Raw genomic sequence first — 22,260 nt, 5'->3', positions numbered from 1 at the left:
CACATGCTCTGGCTTCCGCCAACGCAGGCAGAATGACTGCGGTGTTATTACAGGTCTCTTTACAAAGACAGTCTGTGAAAAGTTACTGCACAGCAGTCCATTTTCAAATGTTAATTTGGTCATTACTTCTTTCTCCTTTAACCATACAAAGACCTAAATAACAACCCAGACTAAGATATGAACAGTTTCTTAAAAATATATATAAATTCTGCTTCTCAAGAGCTTAAAACGTGCAAGAGACTCTGTAACTTAGCACTGTCAGAACTTACAAACCACGCAAAGGGACGTTTACTGGATCATGTGAAATATGTGGTGGTAATCCAGGTTTTAAACGCTAAGATCCATATCAAAGTGAAGAAGAGAGTTGTAAAAACTCCTGAAAAATGCCCCCAGAAGACTGTTATGCTTTTTTTTTTTCCAGATCCCAGTAGGAGAGGATAAATCATGTGACTAATTTGTGAATAGATAACAGTTTAAATTACTTATGTTATTTTTTCCAAACTGGATCAAATACTTACTTGCTTTTGCACTCCACTGAGCTGCTGAACCTTGATAATAAGTGATGCTGTCCGGCCCTTGTACTGAATGGTACGAATAAAGGTCCCTATATTGTCCACGCTGAACGGTTCAGACCACCGCCAGTTTCCCCAGCCTTCAATACAGATGTGTAACAGCTGGAAAGAAAGTAATTACTATTTCAATACATAACTGAGAAAAAAAAAGCCTTGCGGTAGGATAGGAATTCCCATGACAGAGAAATATTCTCAGTTTCTGTGCAATGTTAAGCGTATCAGTTCTCTGAACGATCCACTCACTCGGTGATTCTGTGATTTCAGATACAAACAGAAGAATCAACAATACTGTAAGATGGCTCTGCATCACACGTTTCTGTAAATTACCTGCTTTAACAGTGTATTTAGGATGGTAAAAATCCAGCACGCAACTGTGCAGAAAAAAGTGTTATGTAGACTAGAGAGCATAAAACAGGAAATAAGAGATTTTTCTTTACTGTCCTTGAAATTGTTCTAGAAATCCACCCTCTTTACTACCAGCAAGGTGATATGGAACGCAGGTCCAGGCCAAGTTTTTGACCTTCAGAATAAGACAGAAAATTACAAACACCCTTGCCTTCAACATAAAGAAGGATGCAAATCTGTTTGTACGTATACTTGTACAGCTCACATATATATGTGTGTTAAATGTGGAACTTAGCATATTGCTGAGAGATGGGAAACATTTCATTTCTTACACAAATGTGGTGGCAAGTTCAAGCTTGACTGCATGAGAAGAAATTTAACTGCATAATTATACTCCCTGGGTGATTTATTCCGGAAAAGGAGTGGCTTTTTTCCAGTTTAACTTAAATCACTTCCAGAGCAATATAGTCTTTCATCATTTGAAGAGCCTTTCATCCGTTTACCCACCATACGCACTTACCTCTATCCCATGGAGATTCTTTAAGCCAGAGTAGTGAAAATTGGTACTGTTCCATGTAGGTCAATGAAGTTACATAAATTTACGCCAGCTGAAGATCTGGCTATTTAGCTCTGTATAGATCTTTTGTGGCTGTGCAAACTTAAGGATGTGAGTTATATATAAGGGATCAAAGCAATAAGCATTCTGGGTAAAATTTACTCTTTGCAGAGGCCCAGCACAGAGCCTAAGCATCACTTAAAGTCCTTTAAAACAGTTATATAAAGGCCTTGTGGGAATTCTCTCTTGAGGGTTGAATTTCCCTCTGATTTTGGACATCTGTCATTAATTAATTTAAGTAATTGAGAACAGGATCAGGCCCAAAGTTTGATTATTTACTCTAGCAAAAATTGAAACTTGTAAATGTTATGTTCTCCCATGATTTGTTTCCAGCAAGAGAGAGCACTGGCCATGGGTCTGGCCAGTTGGACTTAGTGAAGGGCTGGTTGGTTTTTTGTTTTTTTTTTTTTTTCATTGTTTTAAGAAACAACCGCAGCAACAACTTTCAAAGATATTACAACTCAGTAGCCTGTTTGCAATTTGTGGTATCCTCAGCACAAGTTATTCACAGAACAATAACATCCATTCAGTGGGTGGCTTTTGAATTTGCAAGAGTGATGACTGTTGCATTCAGATTCAAATTATTTTGCCCTGGAAGCACAAAGGCTAGTATGTGCCAGTGTGCACACGGGCATGCATCTGGATGCGCACACGCGTGGGCACAACTTCATGTCAAGGCTATGTTGAAGGAAGCTGTGCACTGGGACGCTAAAACTCATAAACAAACACATCACTTTGATTCTGAAGTATTAGTTACAGAAACGGAAAAACAAAACAAAACAAAAAAGTCCAACTGCAGTGGCTGGAATCAGTTCAGTTTCTTACAGAGGCAGCTGGGAATAAATCTCATCACATATGAAAACTAAGAGAAACAAGGAAACTGTTTACTTTGGAGAGACTGGTAGCTGGAAATGACAGCCAAATAATGAGAAAAGGTACTAAGTGGTCAGTCTCAGCTAGAAGGCATACAAAACACAGTGCGCTCCAAAGATAGATGTCATATAAATGCCATAATTGATCATTAGAATTGTATGTAGCTCCAACATTAGGATGTCTCCCACCCTGTATAAACAGCTTTGCTCACGAGTTGAATGTTCCCAAGGAACATGCTTTCAGCTTTCCCTGAGCAGTCATTAGCTCCCAAATGCTGCCTTACTAATTTTCATTGTAGCACAACGATTAGTCTGCATTTAACTTCACAGTTCAGAATGAAAAAATAAAAAAGAGCTATTATAATATATAGGCAATTTCCTTTTTTTATAAACATACTGCTTGTATACTGATAAATGCTACATACAAAGCGAACAGCCTTCATAAGTTATTTTAAAGATATTTAATATATTTGTATTAATGACAAGGATATAAGAATTGAGTACGTTTGAGCTAAGAAACTGCATCCCATGAAAGCGCAAAGCGATCTCTGGGTGAATCAGTTATTTAAATGTGAGATTGCTGGAAAACGTGGCTAGAAGCAATTAGCAAATGACACTAAGTGATATAGAGATATATGGCAGGAAATAAAAATTGAAGTAATTTTAGAAAATTAAGTAATCAGGTGTTAGCATTATTTTAGCAGAAGACGTCATAATAGATGGTGTTAGATACTCAAGAAGGCAGAGCTCTAATGTTTTAAAACTGACCTCATCTACAGATTCACAGTAATTGCCATGTAGCTCCCTTTCATTTATCAAGTTTTAAGTAAATTCTAAGTACTTATTAGACATTCTGCTTAAAAAAAAGTTTAACAAATACAGCTAAGTATGGTACATATATTAGGAGAAAAGAGAAGTCATTGTAAAAAGGTACAAAAAATATTCAATGGACTTTAAAAGCATTTTAACAAATACAATTCAGTGGTAAGTGGAAATTTATAGCTTAGAGAAAATTTAAAAGAGACTGTTGTATATGTGAAGATAGGCACTCGTCTGTGTAACCATTTGATTTCTGCATTTTCTGTTAGGGAAACATCAACAGATAAAACAGAGTTTTTTGTTTTGACTAGACTTTGCTTGGGTTTGGATTTGTAATTCTGAGCCATTATGGATTTCTGTTTTGAGAGGGAAAGAAATTGCCTTCAGAGAGGCAGACTAAGATGAAGCTGCTCCTGCTGGAGTGAATGGCTAGAAAAGCTGTATTTTTTATCACGTCTCTTCACAGAATGTTTCTATGCACTCCTCAAAATTTGCTTAGTTTTTCAGCTAGATGTGTGAGTGAAGGATACGATCTGAGTAAATAAAGCTAAGTGTCATATGACAAGGCACGAAGACTAAAAAAATGAGACTAAGAATGGAGCCTGTCCAGAAAAGGCAGCATTTTCCAGCTGTATGAGTAATTCAAAGCTTGTGCCCTCAAAATGCGTAGTGATACAAATTTGATTTCTATTTTGCTTGTAGATCTACCAAAGTTAACTTAGTTTCACTATAGTTAGACTACATGTGTCTTCTAAGTGAAACTAGAAAATGCTTTTTGGGAAGAATGCGGGTTATTGCTCTTAAATCTGAGAGGCTGGGAGGAATCAAGCGAGGACCTGGTTACTGGTGTGGAAGCAGTTGGTTATTTTAAAAGATATGAGAGTAAAATAAAAGCTGTGATGATGAAGCAGCATGGAGGAAATGGAGATCTGGAGATGGGAGCTGAATTCCAAGATTTGAAGCTGAAGCAATTTTTAATTGAAAGATTAAAGAAGGATGATTGGTACTTTTTGGTTGTGTTTTCAGGACACAGGGTGGCCCTCGACAAGAATTAGGGTTTACAACAATAAAACCAATTAGTATTTGGGATTAACAGTGAACGAAATGTTCATTCTGCACGTTGTCTGCTGCAACAGCCACAAAAGCAGTTTGAATTTCAGTTTGGCTTCATTTTCTCATGGGACCTGGGAGATCCGACCAGTTCTACACCATCGTCTCTTGCAAGACAGAAGGCCAGTACGGAGCATGGGAGAAAGTAATTTCCATCACCCCCTTGCTGGCTAGTAGGGAAAGGTCCCTCTTGGCAGATAACCTCTGACCCTTGGGGGCTCCTGGAGGTGCTGTGAGCCTCAACACAACCGCTGAAGCAGCCCTGAACATCGCAGGTACAAACTAGCTCTACAGACGATGAAAAAGAAGTCTTTTGGTTAAGGAACAGTAACTAAATTATGAGGGTTCATGTGATTCATGGATGATATCAATCCTTATCTGCCCAAGGTATTACCTAGAAAGTCAATTACATATAATATAATACAACCATTGATTTCGAACGCAAGATCTCAAAGGAAAGCAACAATACATTTATCAATACTTGAACTTTTTTTTTTTGCTTGGTGGTGTTCTGTAAATGACCTGGAGAGGATTATGTAAAGTACAAAAGGTTGTGCAGAGAATCTGTAACATCCCTAAACAATAAACCAGGAAAATATCTCAATAATAACTGATACATAAGTCACAGTTTGTAAGTTTGAACCCACAGAGTACTGTATATCATCTTACACTTTATATAACCCAATACCTGAAAGAATGGCAACTTAGAAATAAATAACCATGAATTATGATCCTGCTGGAGATATAACACAAATTAAAATTGGCTACAGTCTTTTTTTTTTTTTTTTTTGAGAACAAGGAGGAGGATCTTAAACATATTTCCAAATCTACAACTGTCTTCAAAAAGTATGTTTATAAAATTCTAGCAGAAGTTGTGCTTTGCAGGCACGGTTTTTAAAATCAGAGAAAAAAAAACTTAAAATAAGTTCCAGTGAAGGTATTACTAACATACTAACCACTACTAACATCTATTCAAGAATTTGTAAGTGTATGTTCAGAAGAACAGAAAAGCAAATGATAGAGATATTTTCCCTTATACTCTATGTAAGTACCAATAAAGTGGCACATAGCTGTTTCGGGTATATTTACCTACTTCGATAAGAAATAAATCTATTTTATTTATAACCAGTAACTTGGCCACATTCTCATTGAAGTAATTGCCCAAATCAACGTAAGAACTGATTGTTACCCACTATACCTGCTGCTTCAAGTTAAGGACAATGAAAAGTGAAAATGGGCTGTTATCATAACCCCAGAAGACTCTGGAGAAAAGTATGGGAGCTGCCACTTTAAATGCAGACTTGCCTTGTGCAACGTTGTGTTTTCCATAGAAAGCAAAATAAGTCCTTCAGAGGACTCCGCTGAAGTTTGAGCGTGAGGAAAATAATTAGTAATAATTGGCACGTTATGGAAGATTTTTGCTGTTTATTTGCAAGCAAACAATCTCTGCAGAATACATTCAGGGACTCTCACATAAATAGCTGCTTTTTACATTTTCTGTGATCCCTAGTGGGATCTTCCGACTGCCTACTGTCTTGTGAGACAGAATTCCTTAACTCTGAGTAAATTGCTAGGAAGATCTGATCTCTTCTAACTTCAGAGTTTCACCCTATGTATCATAAGCTCCAGTTCTTCTCCTAAAAACCACAGCTGTCTTGGAGACAAACATGACTTTGACATAACTGGGGCCCATCCCACAAAGCAACTTGAAGATCAAGATAAGGAGCACAGACTGGATCCAATAATAACGCAGGAGCCAGTATTTTCTGTAGAACACAGGAGTGATGTAGCTTCTCTTCCCTTTTAATGATATCGAACAGACCTCTAACTTTCATTAAAATCTGCAAAAGAAACTCACGAGGTCTGGCAACTTTTGCTAGAACTGCTTAAAGCCTCAAATATCATCAGTTTTGGACTTAGCCCAACTCTGAAAGGGACTATATAGTTGGGGGTGTCTTATCCCAAAGGAAGGTCAAAACCTTGTGAAATATGAGGAAAACATGGGGGATGGAACGGAGTAGAGGAGCGAGCATTAGACCTCAGATTTATTATTGAAATATTAGCCAAACTAGTAAGACTTGCAGGAATCACAGTGAAAGTTAAAAGGGAAAGGTTAGGTTCCCTGAAATGCTGAAGATTCAGGCTGGGAAAAAAAGAGGGAAGGAAGGAGCTTTAAGTTAAGCCAAACAGTTGGAGGAACACCATCAATAGATGATAAATCCAAATTGTTGGTGTGCCACAGCTTTTTCTGTAATGTGAAGAATTTTAAATTATAGCCTATAGTAGCTTCATTAATATTAAAATTAATTCTAAATGTAAATAAAGCATTATATACCTATCTGCTACTACAAAAGATTTAGATATATACATATATTTGTGTTAATTCAAATGGGCAATTACTGCATCTCTTACTATGCTTAATTAGCAAAAGAAAAATGGAGAATTTTATTGATGTGAATGTGAAAGAAATACAATCCTTTTAAAACTATTTATTTTCGTTTTACTGAACTGCCTTGCCATACTAAAAAAACATTTTGCAGAGGTTAAACAAAGTATTTCATGGCAACCGCTGCTTCTTAGTGCCTCTGTAACAAGAAACATGAGCCAGTCGAAGTTGTGCAAGTTGGTTTTCTTTCCCAGTAAGAGAATGTGGTATCTAAGACCTTGTCCTAACTCATTTTATCCCCAAGAGTAAGTCAAGTAAGTCAAGTATGAACTAATGCCTGGAGGGAAGTCCCTGACTCCAGAAGTATGGATTATTTCACATTTATCTTACAATCTGCTCTCAGAGTTCTTAAAATTCACTAACTTGGCAAGTTGGGAATTATCATGAGAAATGAAATAATTTCATAACTATGAAGTCATCTAGCATTCCATGAATATGACACTCGGAGGGTTTGTCCATGCTTGGGCATTGTTCTGACCTTTGGATAATAAGCTGTTAGATAGTTTTGCATGGAAACAATTAGAAAAGTGTCTTAGTATAATAGGGACAACCTGAGGTCTGAACTGAGTCGTCGTTTTCATTTCAAAGATTTGTATTAATCGTTGAAAAATTTACATGACATTTGTAATAATATTTAAATGAACTTATTTTGTATCATCTAAAACGACAAAGGATTGTGCTGTTTAGACTGTTTAGATGAACGGCCTTTCTGAAACATGCTAAACTTACAGTGATGTGTATTTAACATTAACCAAATGAACAAAGCTTACAGATGGATGCCAAGATCCTCCGACCTTTTTAAAGAAAATTTGCTTCTATCTCAACAGTGTGTGGAAAGCCTGTGCTTCCATATGTTTTCAGTGAAATTACCTCAGTGCTAGTTTGTAGTCTCTAAATTTCCCAGCAAGAGATGGCTGTTGAAAAATGTTAAAAGAGCAGAAATATTCTTGAAATTATTCCAAGGGCTGGGACAAGGGAGGTATAGCCCCTCTACTAGAAAAGCCTGCTGGCCAGCAATGTGGTTGAGTCAGGAGGAGTGAGCTGTTAGTTTCACCATCTCCTGGGACATGGAAATCCAACATTACACTCTTGACTATTTATCAGCCCAATTCTTCAGTGAATCTGAATCTGATCAGAGCAAAACAGAATAAGGAAACCCTTTGACATCACCAACTTTCAACTGAAGAATGAATATCTGAAAAATGAATGTGAAGCTCCTACTGACACCTTACCCTCTTCCTAATGTGTGATTTGGTTTTCTGCTGGACTTTTCCATCCTTCATCCCACAGTTTTATTTTTTGTTTAATAAGAAAGTTACATAGCGGCCATGAAAACAGAATATTTTGCACAGCTCAAGTCTGTGACAGAAAGGACAAGCTAAAGATCAATGTTTTAACATTAAAGTTCTCCAGGTGTTGCATGGCTAATGCTATATATATTGTTGGTGGTCTTTGGCAGCTCAGCTGCAACTGACAGAAAGCATCAGTAACGAGCTGCAATTTTAACTCCTTTACTTTTCACTTTGCTTGAGATAATCCTAATTTTCAAAACTCTTTCCAGTTCGCACCATTATCGGAAGTACATCATTATTAGAAACACACCATAATCAGAGCTACACCATTAGCAGAACTATCTAGAATGATGGTCAAAAAGAAGATTCTCTCAACTGAATGATTTTATATAAGTAATCAGCAAATGGATAAGAAAAAATCATTAAGAGCAAAGCCTTACTTAGTTCTGTTTTGATTTATAATTGCTTTAAGCATTTCCTTCTTTTTCCATGTGTTTTGAAAAGGTTTAAATGACTTTTTGGGTGGTTGCTACAAAAGCAAGTGACAATTGGTCATGAAATACAGGTCGCATTTAGCTAGCTTTCGACAAGCCTGGTTGTTCTTTCTCCCTCACACAACCAGAGAGAGTTACGTTAATAGTACCCCAAATGCGAATACTGTCACCTGATCAGTGAGGATCCTGTCTCACAGTCTGACACTTGCCCAATCGCACAGAGCACAGTCACCCGTTTGGGTTGCTCGCCCGTGGGCTGGGGCATCACGGGCTTTTTGCTTGTAGGAGAAGACATATGTCCTTTTTGAAAATGTGACAAGTGACATACAGTACTCCAGTGTCTTTAAGTCTCCAAAGGTCCCCCTCTGTGCACTATTACACCATCGCACATGGTTTATAACAACTCTTCTGTCACTGGGGCGAGACGGTCCTTTATTAGCCTGCCTTCCTCTTAACTTATGCCTTGACTTCAGTGTCAACTGCAACTGTTTACTCTGGCTGAATTTGCTCCGCACAGATTACCGCATTCATGTAAAATTCAGTAGTTTTGCATATCCACCAACTGACATATGAACAAAAAACACAGTAAATTTGCCATTTCTGCTTCCCAGTGAAACTTGAAACTTGTCAGCAGTGAAAGTGGGCACAGCTCCTGTTTAGAACTACCATCCAAACTTCACTTTCTTTCTGACATGCTAAGGCTGGTATTTTCCAAGGCTCTAGAGGAGTTAGGAACCTCCATCCACTAAACTTCTCCTAGGATCTGTAAAAATTTAAGTAACTCTTCAGCACAGGACTGCTGCTCAGCAAGTGAAGTGGCACAAGTCTCTAGTCTCCCACTCAGCAGGAGCTGGTTATATATCAAAAAGAGAGAAGAAATTTCTTTGCTGTCTCATAAACACTTCTTCAGATTTAAATTCTTGCACTATCTTGAATCAAGATGAAAAGTCCATTTTTCACCATCACCCAAGAAAACCAACAATGTGGTTTCATTGAAATAGCTTCTGTTGATAATTTTAAAATATTTTATTTCTGTTTCAGTGTTTATCCTTAAAAAACCACCCAAGAAACAGAAACTGCATTATTTAAACTATATAAGTGAGGTGTTTCTGACAATTTAAAATCTCTTCTAATGCAAGCACATGCTGAGTTGAGAGATTTGTCCAGTTTGACCCTGTTCTGCAAACAATTTCAGTGAACAGATGCTTCTGGTAAAAACAATTCATTAAAAAAATTCCCCAAACCTCTAATGTACATCACAGAAAACAGACACTGATCACTTAGTTATAAAAACCTGGCAAGTGATCTTCTTTTGCTTTTTTTCAGAAGCTTCAGTTTCCACAACTGCTTAGTTTTACAGAAAGCGGTCATACACATCCAGTCCCACCCTCGAGTAACTGCTAAACACTTCTGGCTTTCCTCACTCTTTGTTTACCTTTTCTCTCTGACGCAGCCCCAGTGTGTGGCTCCTGAAAGAACCGGAGCATTAGAGATGGTCGAGACCATAGAGAAAACCGAGGAATCAATGCATAAAGCCACCAGTCAGCTTTAGCAATTGCTGCATTCGAAGGGCTGTTTCTGATTCTGACATACCTGCGGGGACTTGTGCGAGCGCCAGCTGTACTGGTGACTGTGGAGACTAGCCAGCAAAATATTTTCATCGGTATCCACCTGGCCAAACCGCAGTGTCTCTTGTGTGTCATTACAGATCACGAAATGGCTGAAGACCAACTCCTCTGCCTCAGGGCATTGGTTCTGAAAGGAAAGGGATACGAAAGCCAGTAAGCATCAGATTAATTGCAAGACATTTGGCAGCTGCCTGCCCAGTGGTGACTGTTACAACACAGAAATGCTTCAAGATCTCTTGCTGTTAGCTGTGGTCTCATAGTACTCTACTCTCTGCAAACTGGTGTTTGGGTTGATAAAATACATCCTAAGACTTAACATATTTTACTTTATGTTTCTATAAGGCAAATCTTCAACATTTAAAATGAACGTAAAAAATAAACTTCCTAAATTATGCAAAAGACTTCAACAAAACTCCCTTCAGTGGGAAATGACATGTCACATAGGGCAGGTGGGACATGACAGGCTGAGTGGAGAGGCGTGGAGAGGTTTCTCCATGCTTGACAACTGATCTCTCAGGCCAACAAGCTGCACTTCCTCTTCCCCAGCTGCTGCTTCTGCTTTGAAATGGTGCTGTGGAGTCAGCAGCAGCAGACTCTCATCTCCCTCTCCTGATACCACAACACTTAAAAGAATAACTAAAGAAAAAGCAGGACACATAGGGAGAGTATTTTCACAGCTCCATGAGGCTAGTTTGAAAATGTATCATGCACTTTGACAGTCTAATAGGAAAAATCATAAACTGTCGTAGGTTTTAAAAGCATTTTAGATTTTACAATACTTTTTCTCCTGCTTGCAGCATCCTTCTGTCTCTCTCTTTCTGCTTTTCACCTGGCTGCTTGTCACACTGTTGACACAATGAGACTGTATGATAATCATAAAAAATTACCAGAGCTACAGGTCTTCTGAAGGCACAAACTATAATCCCTTATACAGGAGAGAAGTGTGTCTGACAGTTTGATTTGCAGATCACCTCTCCTATTTCTGTCCTAGTCACTACCGGGCTGGCACCTGCCACTTACAAGCAACCATCTAGGCCTCATAACAATTACTCCAAGAAAGCAACATTTGGGTAGCCTTCATGCAATTTAATGGGTATAACATAAATAATTCACCTTCTTGTGCTTTTCATTACCTCTTTTTGACCCATCTTTCCTAGCACACACTTTTGACAATTATTTATTGTTGGTGGGTTCCCTCCTCTCCACAATATAGCCCAGCTGCTCTTTTCTCATCCTTTCTTCCCATGACATTTTCTCTAACTTATGGGACCTCCATGGTCTTTGAGAGTTGATTCTGTTTCCCCTCCTTGCCCTCTCAGTGGACCTCTTAAATGGACACAAAAAAGCTAGCACCTCCTCTGTCTATGATCATATGGGTCTCTAGTTCTTTGATAACAATGTGCCTGGAAGCCTGCAGAAATTCAGAGATCAAGCAAGAGAGAGAAAAAACCTATTTCTTCATAGATCCCTACGGATCCTTAGTTATCCATGAAAAAGAGTTTGGTACATTGCTCGTAGCATGTTGCTACGCAATACACGTGGAATAGATTTTCTGAAAAGTGAAGTGTGCAAGGTATGTCCAACTTAACACCCTTGAATGCATGTTCTCTGCCGTTATTAACTTCAGGAGAACCTGGGGTGCACGTCTACAGGCAGGTTGTGATTCTTTTTGTGACTGAATGTCAGAATGGCTGACTGGGAGCATTTGTGCAAAAAATTATTCACTCTAGGAGTATTGAAGCATGAGAATATTTAGATTAAAGCTTCTCTCCAAATCTCATGAATTATTCTGCATAAGATCAGGTATCTTCTGTGAAACAACAGTCAGGCTAGCATAAGAAAATTCTCACTTTTTTTAAGCAGTAAAACTCATTACAGGCACTATTTCTGTATCACATTCAGTAGCAGATCTGGGTGTGCTAAAGGCTGACATTTACACTGCCACTTCAGAGTGCAGAGTTTATTTTGGCATTTTCTAGTGGTGGATCTATGACTTTTTACTGTCAAGCTGCCATACCCATGTACCCATAAGTCTACCACAAAAATATATATTTTCCTGTTACAGCTTTGCAAAATTTTCTTTTTAAAAGGGAGGATTTACTATCCATAGAGCTCAGCATGTTTTTATAGTCAAACCTAGACATAACCCCAGGGGACTTTAAGAAAATTTTTTACTCCAATACATTTTCTTGCTGATTACGCACAGACTGGAAGAACAACACCAGAAGATGGTGAACTTTCTACTTTTTACCTGACTATTACTGTCAAACAAAGTTAACGCAGACTGTAGGTTCCTGAATTTTCTGAAGGGAAAAGGGAATTTAGCACGCTTCATTTTTTTTTGTCTTGAGTTTTTGGCATCCACAGAACTCCTAAATTGTACTAGGGAATATTATCCCATCAGGGATAATATTAATAGACTTGCATATATTTTGGTGCTGATGAATGACTGCCATCAAACATTAGTCTTAAATGTTAGATTTGCTACTAGACTACACTGCTTTTAAAAGCAACTTTTCTCAGAGTTAAGCAAAAGAGTATTTTAAGCTCAATTTTATAACAGTTCCAAAGTTTTAACCAAGGTAACACTGAGATTTGCATAATAAGGAGTTGCTCCATGCTGCCAGGCTTGAGAGTGAGCTACTGATGTCTCAAGCCTTGTAACAGCTGACGAAAGGATCATCAAGGAAGCTTGGGGATGCTTTATCTCAGTACGGCAACTATGCACTGTACAGGCAAGATTTTGGGCAACTCTTATTCTCCCTGAAGTAAATGCAGGAGATTTTTCCCAGAGTACCTTCCATGCTTCTCGGTCCCTGGGGAGCTGCAGTAGTTCCTTGCACCCATCACAAGGAACCGGATCCCAAATTTGCTGCTAAAGTCTGAAAGTAGAACCTTTTAGGGTAAGCAGAAAGGGACCAAAAAAAAAAAAAAATCAGCAAAAGGATAGAGTGAGGAAATCTCGCCCGATAAAAGAGTGTAGAGAAACCAGACATAATAAAAACAAACAGAACTGGGCCATTTGTGTGGCAGCGATGCTAAAGGGCTGAATGATGACTCCAGGAGCTGAAAACACCTAAGTGTGGATTAGGAAGAAAATTTCCTCTCTGAATTAAAACAGCAAATCAAAAGAATCAGCAACAGATCAACAGCCTGAATCAGATACAGATTAGGGTCAGTTCCTGGGGGACAATTTCCTGATTTCTTTAGATCATTTTTCAGCTGTTCTTTTCTCTCAGAGAGGCCTGGAAAGTGTTTCTCCTTTATTGGGCTTTCAAATATTTTGTGAATTCTATTCAGAGAGCAGAAAAACATCCCACATAATACTAGTCACCAGGCTTTCCCTGTCTCAGGACTTTCTGCTCAGATCTCAGCTCACAACTATTTCAAAGCCTTTCTGGATCTGGATAAAACCCTCATAAAAGCCTAGGCCTCTTTATATGCACAAAGTTATTTTCTGTGTGCTTCACAAGCTACCGAGGACCTGTGCAAGTCTTCTCTCCCACACATACATACACACACACGCTCTCTCTCTCTCTAATATCTAGCAATGTTTTTTTTGACAGAAAGCCTTTATCAATTTCTTACCTTCCTCAAAGTTCCTCTAAGAGAAAAGAACATTATCCTTCTGATTGTTTAAACTTAATTCTCATTGCAATATCCTGACATTATCAGGTGGAAAGTTAAATTGAAGCTACATGCAAACTTTCTGTACCCTTTTCCTTTGTTCTTTGTGCTTGTGGTAGAAAGATGGGCAAGCTACTGTGATCACAGATGTCATTTTGACTGATGCCAGCTCATTAAGAAAACTTATGCAACTGCCAACAGAAAGGTTAAGCACCATGCGGACCTCAAGGAAAAGAAGTTCTAATGGTTTAAAACAGGTTTAAACCAGAAGCTTTTATAACTTCTGAGGAGTTTAGGAAAACACTTACAGTGTGAGACCACAAAGGAATAGTTTTTTTCCCCATGAACACTCACTTAGTACCATACCTGGGGTGCTGTTTTCTCAGCTGACCATGTGTCTCTAGGTACTACAAAGCACTAATGCTATAAAATAATTTGTGAGGGCTTAAATGCCCGAATAAATGGGAAAAAACACACATGCTCCCCCATGATGTGTATTCACAGACATGCGTTTTCTATCTCACTTGATACTCTGTATGTTATTATTAAATAATAAAACTAAATTAATAACAATCTTGAAGTTCCCTGCCCAGTTATTTGATTATTAAAACCATTACTTTAGCTTTGCATTTAGATGTGCATTAGGCTGTTACTGCTCGTATTCAAACAGAGATTTCAGATTAGACAGTGAAATATATCAAAAGGGGAAACTGTTTTCAAAAAGTGCTAATCCTCTCAGATTTTCAGCATGTGACTTAGAAGTAGAAAGCAAGTTGTACGCCTAGTGTTTTTTAGGCTTAATCTACTTTCAAAATGTTCATCTTTACTTAAACAACAACAAAAAAATATCAGTCTATATCTAGGAAACAAAGACACTGACAGAGGCTTCTGTTAATCCTGAACTCTTGACCTAAAAGTGCAAGGCCATATTGTTTCATGCTTCATCTGTCTGTCCACTGACAACAACATCACTTGTTTCAGATATTAATCTAGTAAAAAATATGTAGAGAATTCAAATAACTTTTCCTGCTTATGAAATTCATGCTTCTAGCTGGCAGCATTTACATCGTATTTTGTGCGAACAGCAAACATCAAACAATGCTTGTTGGGAAATTAATTCCCTCCCTGTGCAGTGTGTGCCACCCTCCCAGTCTGGAGGTAAAGCCACATACAAAGCATCTTGGTAACAACTAATTTAATAAGCCGTTTTGAACCCACTTGTGTGTTAACTGTTCCCTAATTTCAAAGCGGTGCAAGTTTTTAATCTCAGTACTCAGGGCTAGATACCCACCACATCAGAACATGGTGGCAAGTACCCTTGACATGAGAGGAAACGAGAAAATTACAGCAAAAATTACAGAAGTATATCCTCCTGTGGCTCATGTTAACATTGCCAAATCCATGTATAAATCAGTACCAACTATTCATAGAATGTACCTGTCAGCAATATACCATGCAACATATGGCTCTACTTAATCAAATATACAATTCCATTTTTTCAACTCAGAATATTCCTTCAAGGCACAGAGTAGCCAGTCAGTCATTCACACTGTGATGTGGTTTAAAACATTTAAATATTTATGCACTATATTTTATTTATACGTATAGCTATGTCTGAGAGATTTTTTTTTTTCCATCCTAAGAGGAAACTGACCTTTCTGAAGGCCATTTTGCAGTAGTTGCCACACATGTCTTAGATGAGGGACTAGTACTAAGTCAGAAATATTTTGGGTTTAAACAGTCTACCAAGGACTCTCTTATACTTTCTATGTTTGTTTTTTATTAAAAGCATTGTTCAAAATATGACAAAAAACAGAAATTGGAGCTACAAAGATTTTTGTTCACATTGATATTTGAGCCAGCTGTAAAGATTTAAATCACACTAGATCTTGTTTTATGAATGTCCTTTTGCAACAAGAAAACCATGGAATGCCCTTAAAAAAGAATTTTTTGATATAAAACAGATGTTTTATCCTTTTTTGGGGGCTTTGTTATTGTAGTGCCATGATAGGTAATTAATTCCCAGGCTCCACATAGGTCTTCAGGCAGATGAAGAGAATGATTTGATTTCAAGGCTACAGTGGAGTAAGGGAATTACAGGCCTTCAAGGGGTCATTGGAGAAGCAAGGTTCCTTACGCTGGGACTGGCTTCAGTCATTAACGCTGCTTGCACGGAACGTAATGTGAAACTAGTGTTGAACTTCAATAAGGATAGAAGTAGTAGCTGGAAACAATATGCTCTGCTGGTCAGACTGAGCTGTGCTTATGTATCACGCACCACTCACCTTTTCATAAATTAACAGAATGTTACACATTTCAAGACCACGATTCTGATTATTCAGCTATAAATTCATGTAGTTTCACTGAAACTCAAGCAGTTCTGGCTATGTTTGCCTTTACATAAAGAATTCATTGTCTCCTAACTTTCACTGCTATCACGGAATTAATGTTTATTAGTAAAAAAACACTTTTAGTGTAAATTAAAGCTTTTACATTTTGGAATGTCTTTAATGAATGCAGTTGGTATTCTAATTTGCTATTAAATTAACCACAATAGCTACATTTTTTTTCTCACTATTGTATTTGCATACCTGATGCCAAGCTTGGACTGCTGTATTTAGTGAATGAAGTGCATATTGGCCAAAGCTGATGAAAACGGGGTCCACCATTATGGTGCAGTCCAATAGCCTTCCTGCTGTGCTGTTGGACACAGCAATCTGCCCCCAGATTTTGAAAGGTTTCACAACACTCTGCATAGTCACATTTCGGCACTCCAAAAGTTTACAGTCGGCTTGAGTCGAAAACTGGATCTCCTGGAACATTGACTCATCGCTCCACTGACGAAGATATACATGAGGCTCATCACAGGAAATGATCATGTATTCTAGTTCAGATGGCATGTTCTTATCAGATAAAAATGGCTGAAGAAACTTTGGTGGTGCTGAAAAGTAAAAGAACAAACAAGACTAGAACATCACCATTGCCACATTCTGTATATTTTTGTAAAATGTATTTTAACTGCTTGTACATATGATTAAAACAAATAAAATTCATAAATTCATAAAACAGTCAACATTTCTGAAATCTGAAATTAATTCTGCTCACACTGTTTATTAGATGTAAAATAGAACTGCAATTAATAGCAGCTGCAAACAAAAAGTATCTGCAAACCAAAATCTTTTCATGGTAAATAGTCCAGCCAAACTGCTTCACCTACACACTGCACAATTCTTCAGATTGTCCTCTATTTGGAGCAGAGACCATATTTCTATGAGAATTTTTGCTATAGATGTATATGATATTCCATGCAAAGCACATTATGAATACAATAAAAATTAGCAATATAATATTTGATGACATGTGACTGCGCAGGCTAATAGGCTTGACAATGAAAAATGTCTTTACTGCAATTACAGAGAGTTCAAGATCAGAAAACCGCTGAGATGTGACATATTACCCAATAATACTAGAAATTAAACAAAACAGTATCCTGAGACTAAAGCATGAGAAATATATCATAAAAAAGATTTTAGCATGTTCACTGAAGTCACAGTCCTGCAAAGTGCTGAGCACTGTGGCAGCAGACACTGCAAGGCATGCAGTGTAACACACGCCACTTGTGTAACATTAAGCGTGTGAGTATTTCCACTGATGTTATTATTTATGTTGCTGGAACTACTCACATGCTTAAAATTAGCATATGCTCAAGTGCTCTACAGATTTGGAACCAAAACACTCATCACTTCCCAGGATCAAGCCCTATTATTCTACAAAAGCATAATGGATACAGTAAGTTTCGTGATCCCTTCGTGTAGAACACAGCACAAGGGAGCCCCAAAACTTAAGGCCTTTAGGTGCTCTAACAAGAACAACAGCAGCATCAGCATAAACTCAGTCACTGTTGAAAAATGAAACAGCTGGGTTTGATTTTAATCTGATTTTTTGCTTTTTCCAGTGTGTGTAATTTTAAAGATCGAGCATCTGGAATTGGAGTGTAATAGTGAGGAAGATTATGTACTGATAGAGGTAGCTGATAGACAAGAAATTATCTGCTAGATGTTGAATGTCAGTCTTGGTATGATTTGATAATGAATATATTACAGTACTTGCAGAAACACAAAAACTACTCATGAAGAAAGTCGTCTCTGTCAAAATTATCTAAGATATTTGCTCATCTTCCATGGAAAGCATTCCCAGCATTTGAAAATCAGTCAATAATCTAAAGATCTCTTGGAATGTATTTGCCATTAATGCAATGACAGAGAGCACTGAACAAAACCAGATGTAGCTCCTAAAGTGATCATAATTGAAATAACAGTTAAACCTGCAGTTCTCAGAGCTCTTCCAAGGAATTCTTAGTATGGGGGTTGCAAAATCTTCAAGTATTTTAATAGAACTGCAAATATGCTGGAAAATTTAAAAGATCAAATTCATTCACTAAGATGGCTCATAACCCAAGTGGCACCTGCTGTCACTAATCAGACTACGAAAACCGGACGGCTTCTACAGTTACCCATGCCGGAGGGAGGAGAGGGGCCGATCAGCCAGCCCCACCGCCTACCGTACGTATTGTCCTAATGCACAGAAGTCAGCAGCTTTACCCTGAAGTCTGTACGACCGGTGGCTGTTGCTGATAATTTATTTCAAGAATGCCTATTTGAATGAGGAAACGGGGACTGCAGACAGCAAAACAGTGATTAAGCAGCACGTATGAACTTTATACTTTTACTGTTCTACATAAAGGAATACATACCTGTGCCTAGTTGGTCAAGATGATGGCAGAGGTGGACTTCCAAACAAGTAAATTGGATCAACACACTTAGTGATGGCACAAACCAAGGAGTAAAACAGGAGTCAACCCTGGTACAGGCTGCTAATGCCGTGGGGGTTACAAGCTGATCACACGTACTTTGTGAGCCAGATTCACTTTCTGAGCTGTGGAAGGTAGAGAACGAAGTGGCAGTTCAGCACAGTTACAGGATTTTATTGCTTTACAGTAACACTTGACCGTGTTCCTTATTGGTTTTCTGACACAGCCAATGTCATAATTTTCTTTTAACTGGTAATATTAGCGTGTGTATTTTTTCCCAAGCAGAACATAGCAGATAAGATTGCAAATCCAACAATACTTTTATCACACTGCATTTTCAATTCACAAAGTGAAACACTTGAACCACAGAAGTGAAGCATATTTACAGAAAATAAAACCAAAATATACCAGGTATCTTTAATTGTTCAATTACCTAAAGAGAGTACATTATCATTATTAAAGCTCTAAGAATGAGCTGAGAGTTAATCTGGTCAAGAGAATGATTTATTTCATTTTATGTTAAGGAAACCAACTCACAACCATCAAACTACTTTTATGCAAAAACCCTGTCCCTCTAAGCTTTCTTTCCTTTGCCCTTCTCGTTCTACAGTCATCATTTAAAAAGAATCTCTGAGTGTTACAAGCTCAGCCTGGAGCCTTTTACCAGCACCTATTACAACATATTAACTATACATTTAAACTGCCACCACACTGATTTTTTTTTTTCCTAGCCGTGCTCCTGACGCCATGAATTTCCAAGCATTATCTTTCGGTCTCTTGAGAGAAACTAACACTACATCACAATTCTATAGGTTGCTAAGACACCACTGAAGTACAAATAAACTTTCTAATTTAAGCCAAATCTATCCTTAATGTTCCTTATTCTCACTCCCTTTGCAGTTTGGCATTAAAGAGTTTTAGTTTAAAGGCATAGACTTGGTTCAAGAAAACTAAGTCCACATCCTCATTCCAATACTGCTTTTATTTTTAAAATAAAATTTAATGAAAGATTAACCAAGGCCAACTTATTATTTTTGTTAGAAAGTAATTAGCTTTTATAAAGCACTGTGAATAGATTTCCATTGATGTTTTAAAGATATTTTAAACTCAACACAAGGTTAAATTCTAACACTGCCTTTCAAAGCAACATATCTTATGCTTTTAGGATCAAATTTTTCATCACTCCATGTGTGTTACTGCAAAATTATGCACAAATACAGTAGGTACTCAAAACGTTCAGCTGCACATGTGTAGAATTCCATGCACAAGTAAATTTATCAGTATTATCTTGTGTTATGGTAACTAGCTTGTATGGTATTATTATAATAATTATGGAGCTTAAATCCAACTTTAGATTTGTGGACATAAATCAAAATACTTGTGTAGCAGTAAAACCCAACTAAAATTAGCTAATTATCAAAGAATCAAGACAGCATCTAAAGAATGGATTAGGCTGATGAAGGATGAAAGATAGATCACCTAATCAGATTTTCAGCTGCTTGTCTGCCTCTTCAAATTGCCTGTTTACATTTCAAAAATGGTGGTGTAGGCCTTTTCAGAACTGGCATCTTTGGGAATAAAATTATTCTTTGTGTTCACATGATAAAACATCTATGGGAGTAGACTAGAGTCAGAGAAATGGGATGCTTCTCTTTGTTCTGCCGTGGATATTCCTTAGATTGTTTGCATGGAAGCAAATCCAAAAGCCACTAAAATTCATATGCTGATTTAGACCATTAAATACTTTTGAATCTGTGAAACTGCTTAGTTTTCTCAGAATAACTGTCCGTATTTTAAGACTTTTCGCTCATTACATTTGGTTAGAAACAGAAGTTCAGGGACATATCGAATGAAATTAGAAAAACAGCAGAGAAGTGCAAACAAATGTTAACCAAACTATAAGGAACTTAAAAAAAAAATAGTTACACTTTGATATTCTGAAGTAAGACCTAATTTGCACAAACATCTCTTGAGGTTTATTCTGAAATTATAAATTTCTTTCCTCGGAAGCCTATTCCTTGAGTGACCTATCAGTGACTGTCATGGTTTGATGTGGAGGGGGGGGGTGGTTCTGGTGGCAGGAGAGGGGTTTTGGTCCCTGTGACCTCCCCGGTCTTGGAACCGGGTTAGGCTTAGTTCCGGCCACCAGATCAGACTGCCATCCCCCTCGGGGTTGAGCCAATAGGGCGCCTCTGCGAATTGCCCTATTTAAGTCAGGACAAAGGGACCGGAAAAGGTGCTTCGCCCAGGATCGAGCAGAGAAGGGAGGAGGGCACTGCCCCCGCTCCCTGGCTCCCGGCCGGGCGGCTGCCTGCGTCGGGCCGGCGCCGCCCACGGAGAATGGCGGCGGCGGAGCCAGCTGGGGAACTCGGGGGCACCCCACTCCCGGGGTGCCCACTGGGCTGAGTTCACCTGGAGAGGACTGAGATCTGAGAGAAACAGCTGCATCGACAGCAGGTCAGTGAGGATGGAGCGGGAGGAGATGTGCCGGAGCCGAGTTTCCCCTGCGGCTGATGGTGAGATAGCAGGCGGCCCCCCTGCAACCAGGACGGCCTCGGTGGAGCAGAGACCCACTCGCAGCCCGTGGGGAGAAGACGCCTGAGCCTGAGGATGGTCGTGTTGGGGTGCACGACGAGGCAGAGAGGCATCTGGAGTCTGCGTGACGACCCACGCCGGAGCGAGTGGCTACAGCTCCCTAAGCATCCGAGACTGTGGTAAAGCCCACACCGGAGCAATCTGTGGGGAAGGATTGTTTCCAGTGGGCTGGACTCACGCTGGAGAAGTTTGTGGATTTTTCCTCGTGGGTAGGGGATCCATTGGAGCAGGGGAAAAGGGTGTAAGGACTCCTTCTCCTTTAAGAAAGAAGCAGCAGTAACAGCACGGAATGAACTGACCTGCACTCCCCCAGTCCCTGCCCCTGTGCTGCTGGGGGGAGGAGGTAGAGCCGGGAGGAAAAGGAAAGGGGGGGGGGGGAGGGAAGGTGTCGGTTTTAAGATCTGGTTTTGTTTCTTTCTGTCCTCTCAAGTAATCAGTTTTTGTTTCCCTTTGTCCTTCTAAGTAATCATTAATAAACTGTTTTGCTTTGAGAAAAGCTCTGTCTGTTTTGCCCAGGACCATGGTCGGTGGGTGCTCCCTCTGTTCTTGTCTCAACCCTCAGTCCCTTTGTTTTTTTTTTTTCTCTCCTCTCTACTTTACTGGAGAAGGAGAGACTGTGTGAGTTTTAGTTGCTGGATCAGCCTAAAACCACGAGAGTGACTCAGCATTTTTATTTCCTCAGATATGTTTTTTTTGGAGATGGAAATTTTAACGAAATAAAACCCAAACAACCCCTCCAAATTCTTATTTAGTCAAATTTTATATACCTGTTTTTTATTTATCAAGCATTTTAGTGTGATGGGATCTTTGTCATCATAACTGCAATGATTATATGGCAACACGACATGCTTGATGCAGGAGGAAATGTGGCAGGAGCCGCATTTCACACCAGGGAAATAACTGAAAGCATTTACTCATACTTTGCTCTGATTTTTCTGCCCCACAAGCAGCAGACCAAGCAGAGGTAATATTCTGGAACTCAAGATGTTGGCAACAAAAAGATTCAAAACTGCTTTTTGTTTCCTCATGGAGAG

At 38.7% G+C, this 22,260-nt stretch overlaps 1 protein-coding gene across 6 annotated transcripts in view; it reads right to left on the bottom strand.

Annotated features, from left to right (window-relative positions):
- Positions 1–22,260, bottom strand: part of VPS13B (vacuolar protein sorting 13 homolog B) — a 500,947-nt gene that overhangs the window by 37,594 nt on the left and 441,093 nt on the right. For all 6 annotated transcript variants that reach the window (XM_086608763.1, XM_086608762.1, XM_086608766.1 and 3 more), the window contains exons 41-44: positions 18,575–18,756; positions 16,413–16,762; positions 10,160–10,321; positions 519–674 (exon numbers count right to left, since the gene is read on the bottom strand). In XM_086608763.1, the coding sequence (XP_086464889.1) occupies positions 519–674; positions 10,160–10,321; positions 16,413–16,762; positions 18,575–18,756 (850 nt within the window). The remainder of the gene's footprint in view (positions 1–518; positions 675–10,159; positions 10,322–16,412; positions 16,763–18,574; positions 18,757–22,260) is intronic.

This window comes from Tauraco erythrolophus, chromosome 3, assembly GCF_009769465.1.
Source record: "Tauraco erythrolophus isolate bTauEry1 chromosome 3, bTauEry1.pri, whole genome shotgun sequence".
Taxonomy (NCBI): Eukaryota; Metazoa; Chordata; class Aves; order Musophagiformes; family Musophagidae; genus Tauraco; species Tauraco erythrolophus.
Note: the sequence above shows the minus strand (reverse complement) of the source record. Positions and strands in the feature narration are given on the sequence as shown.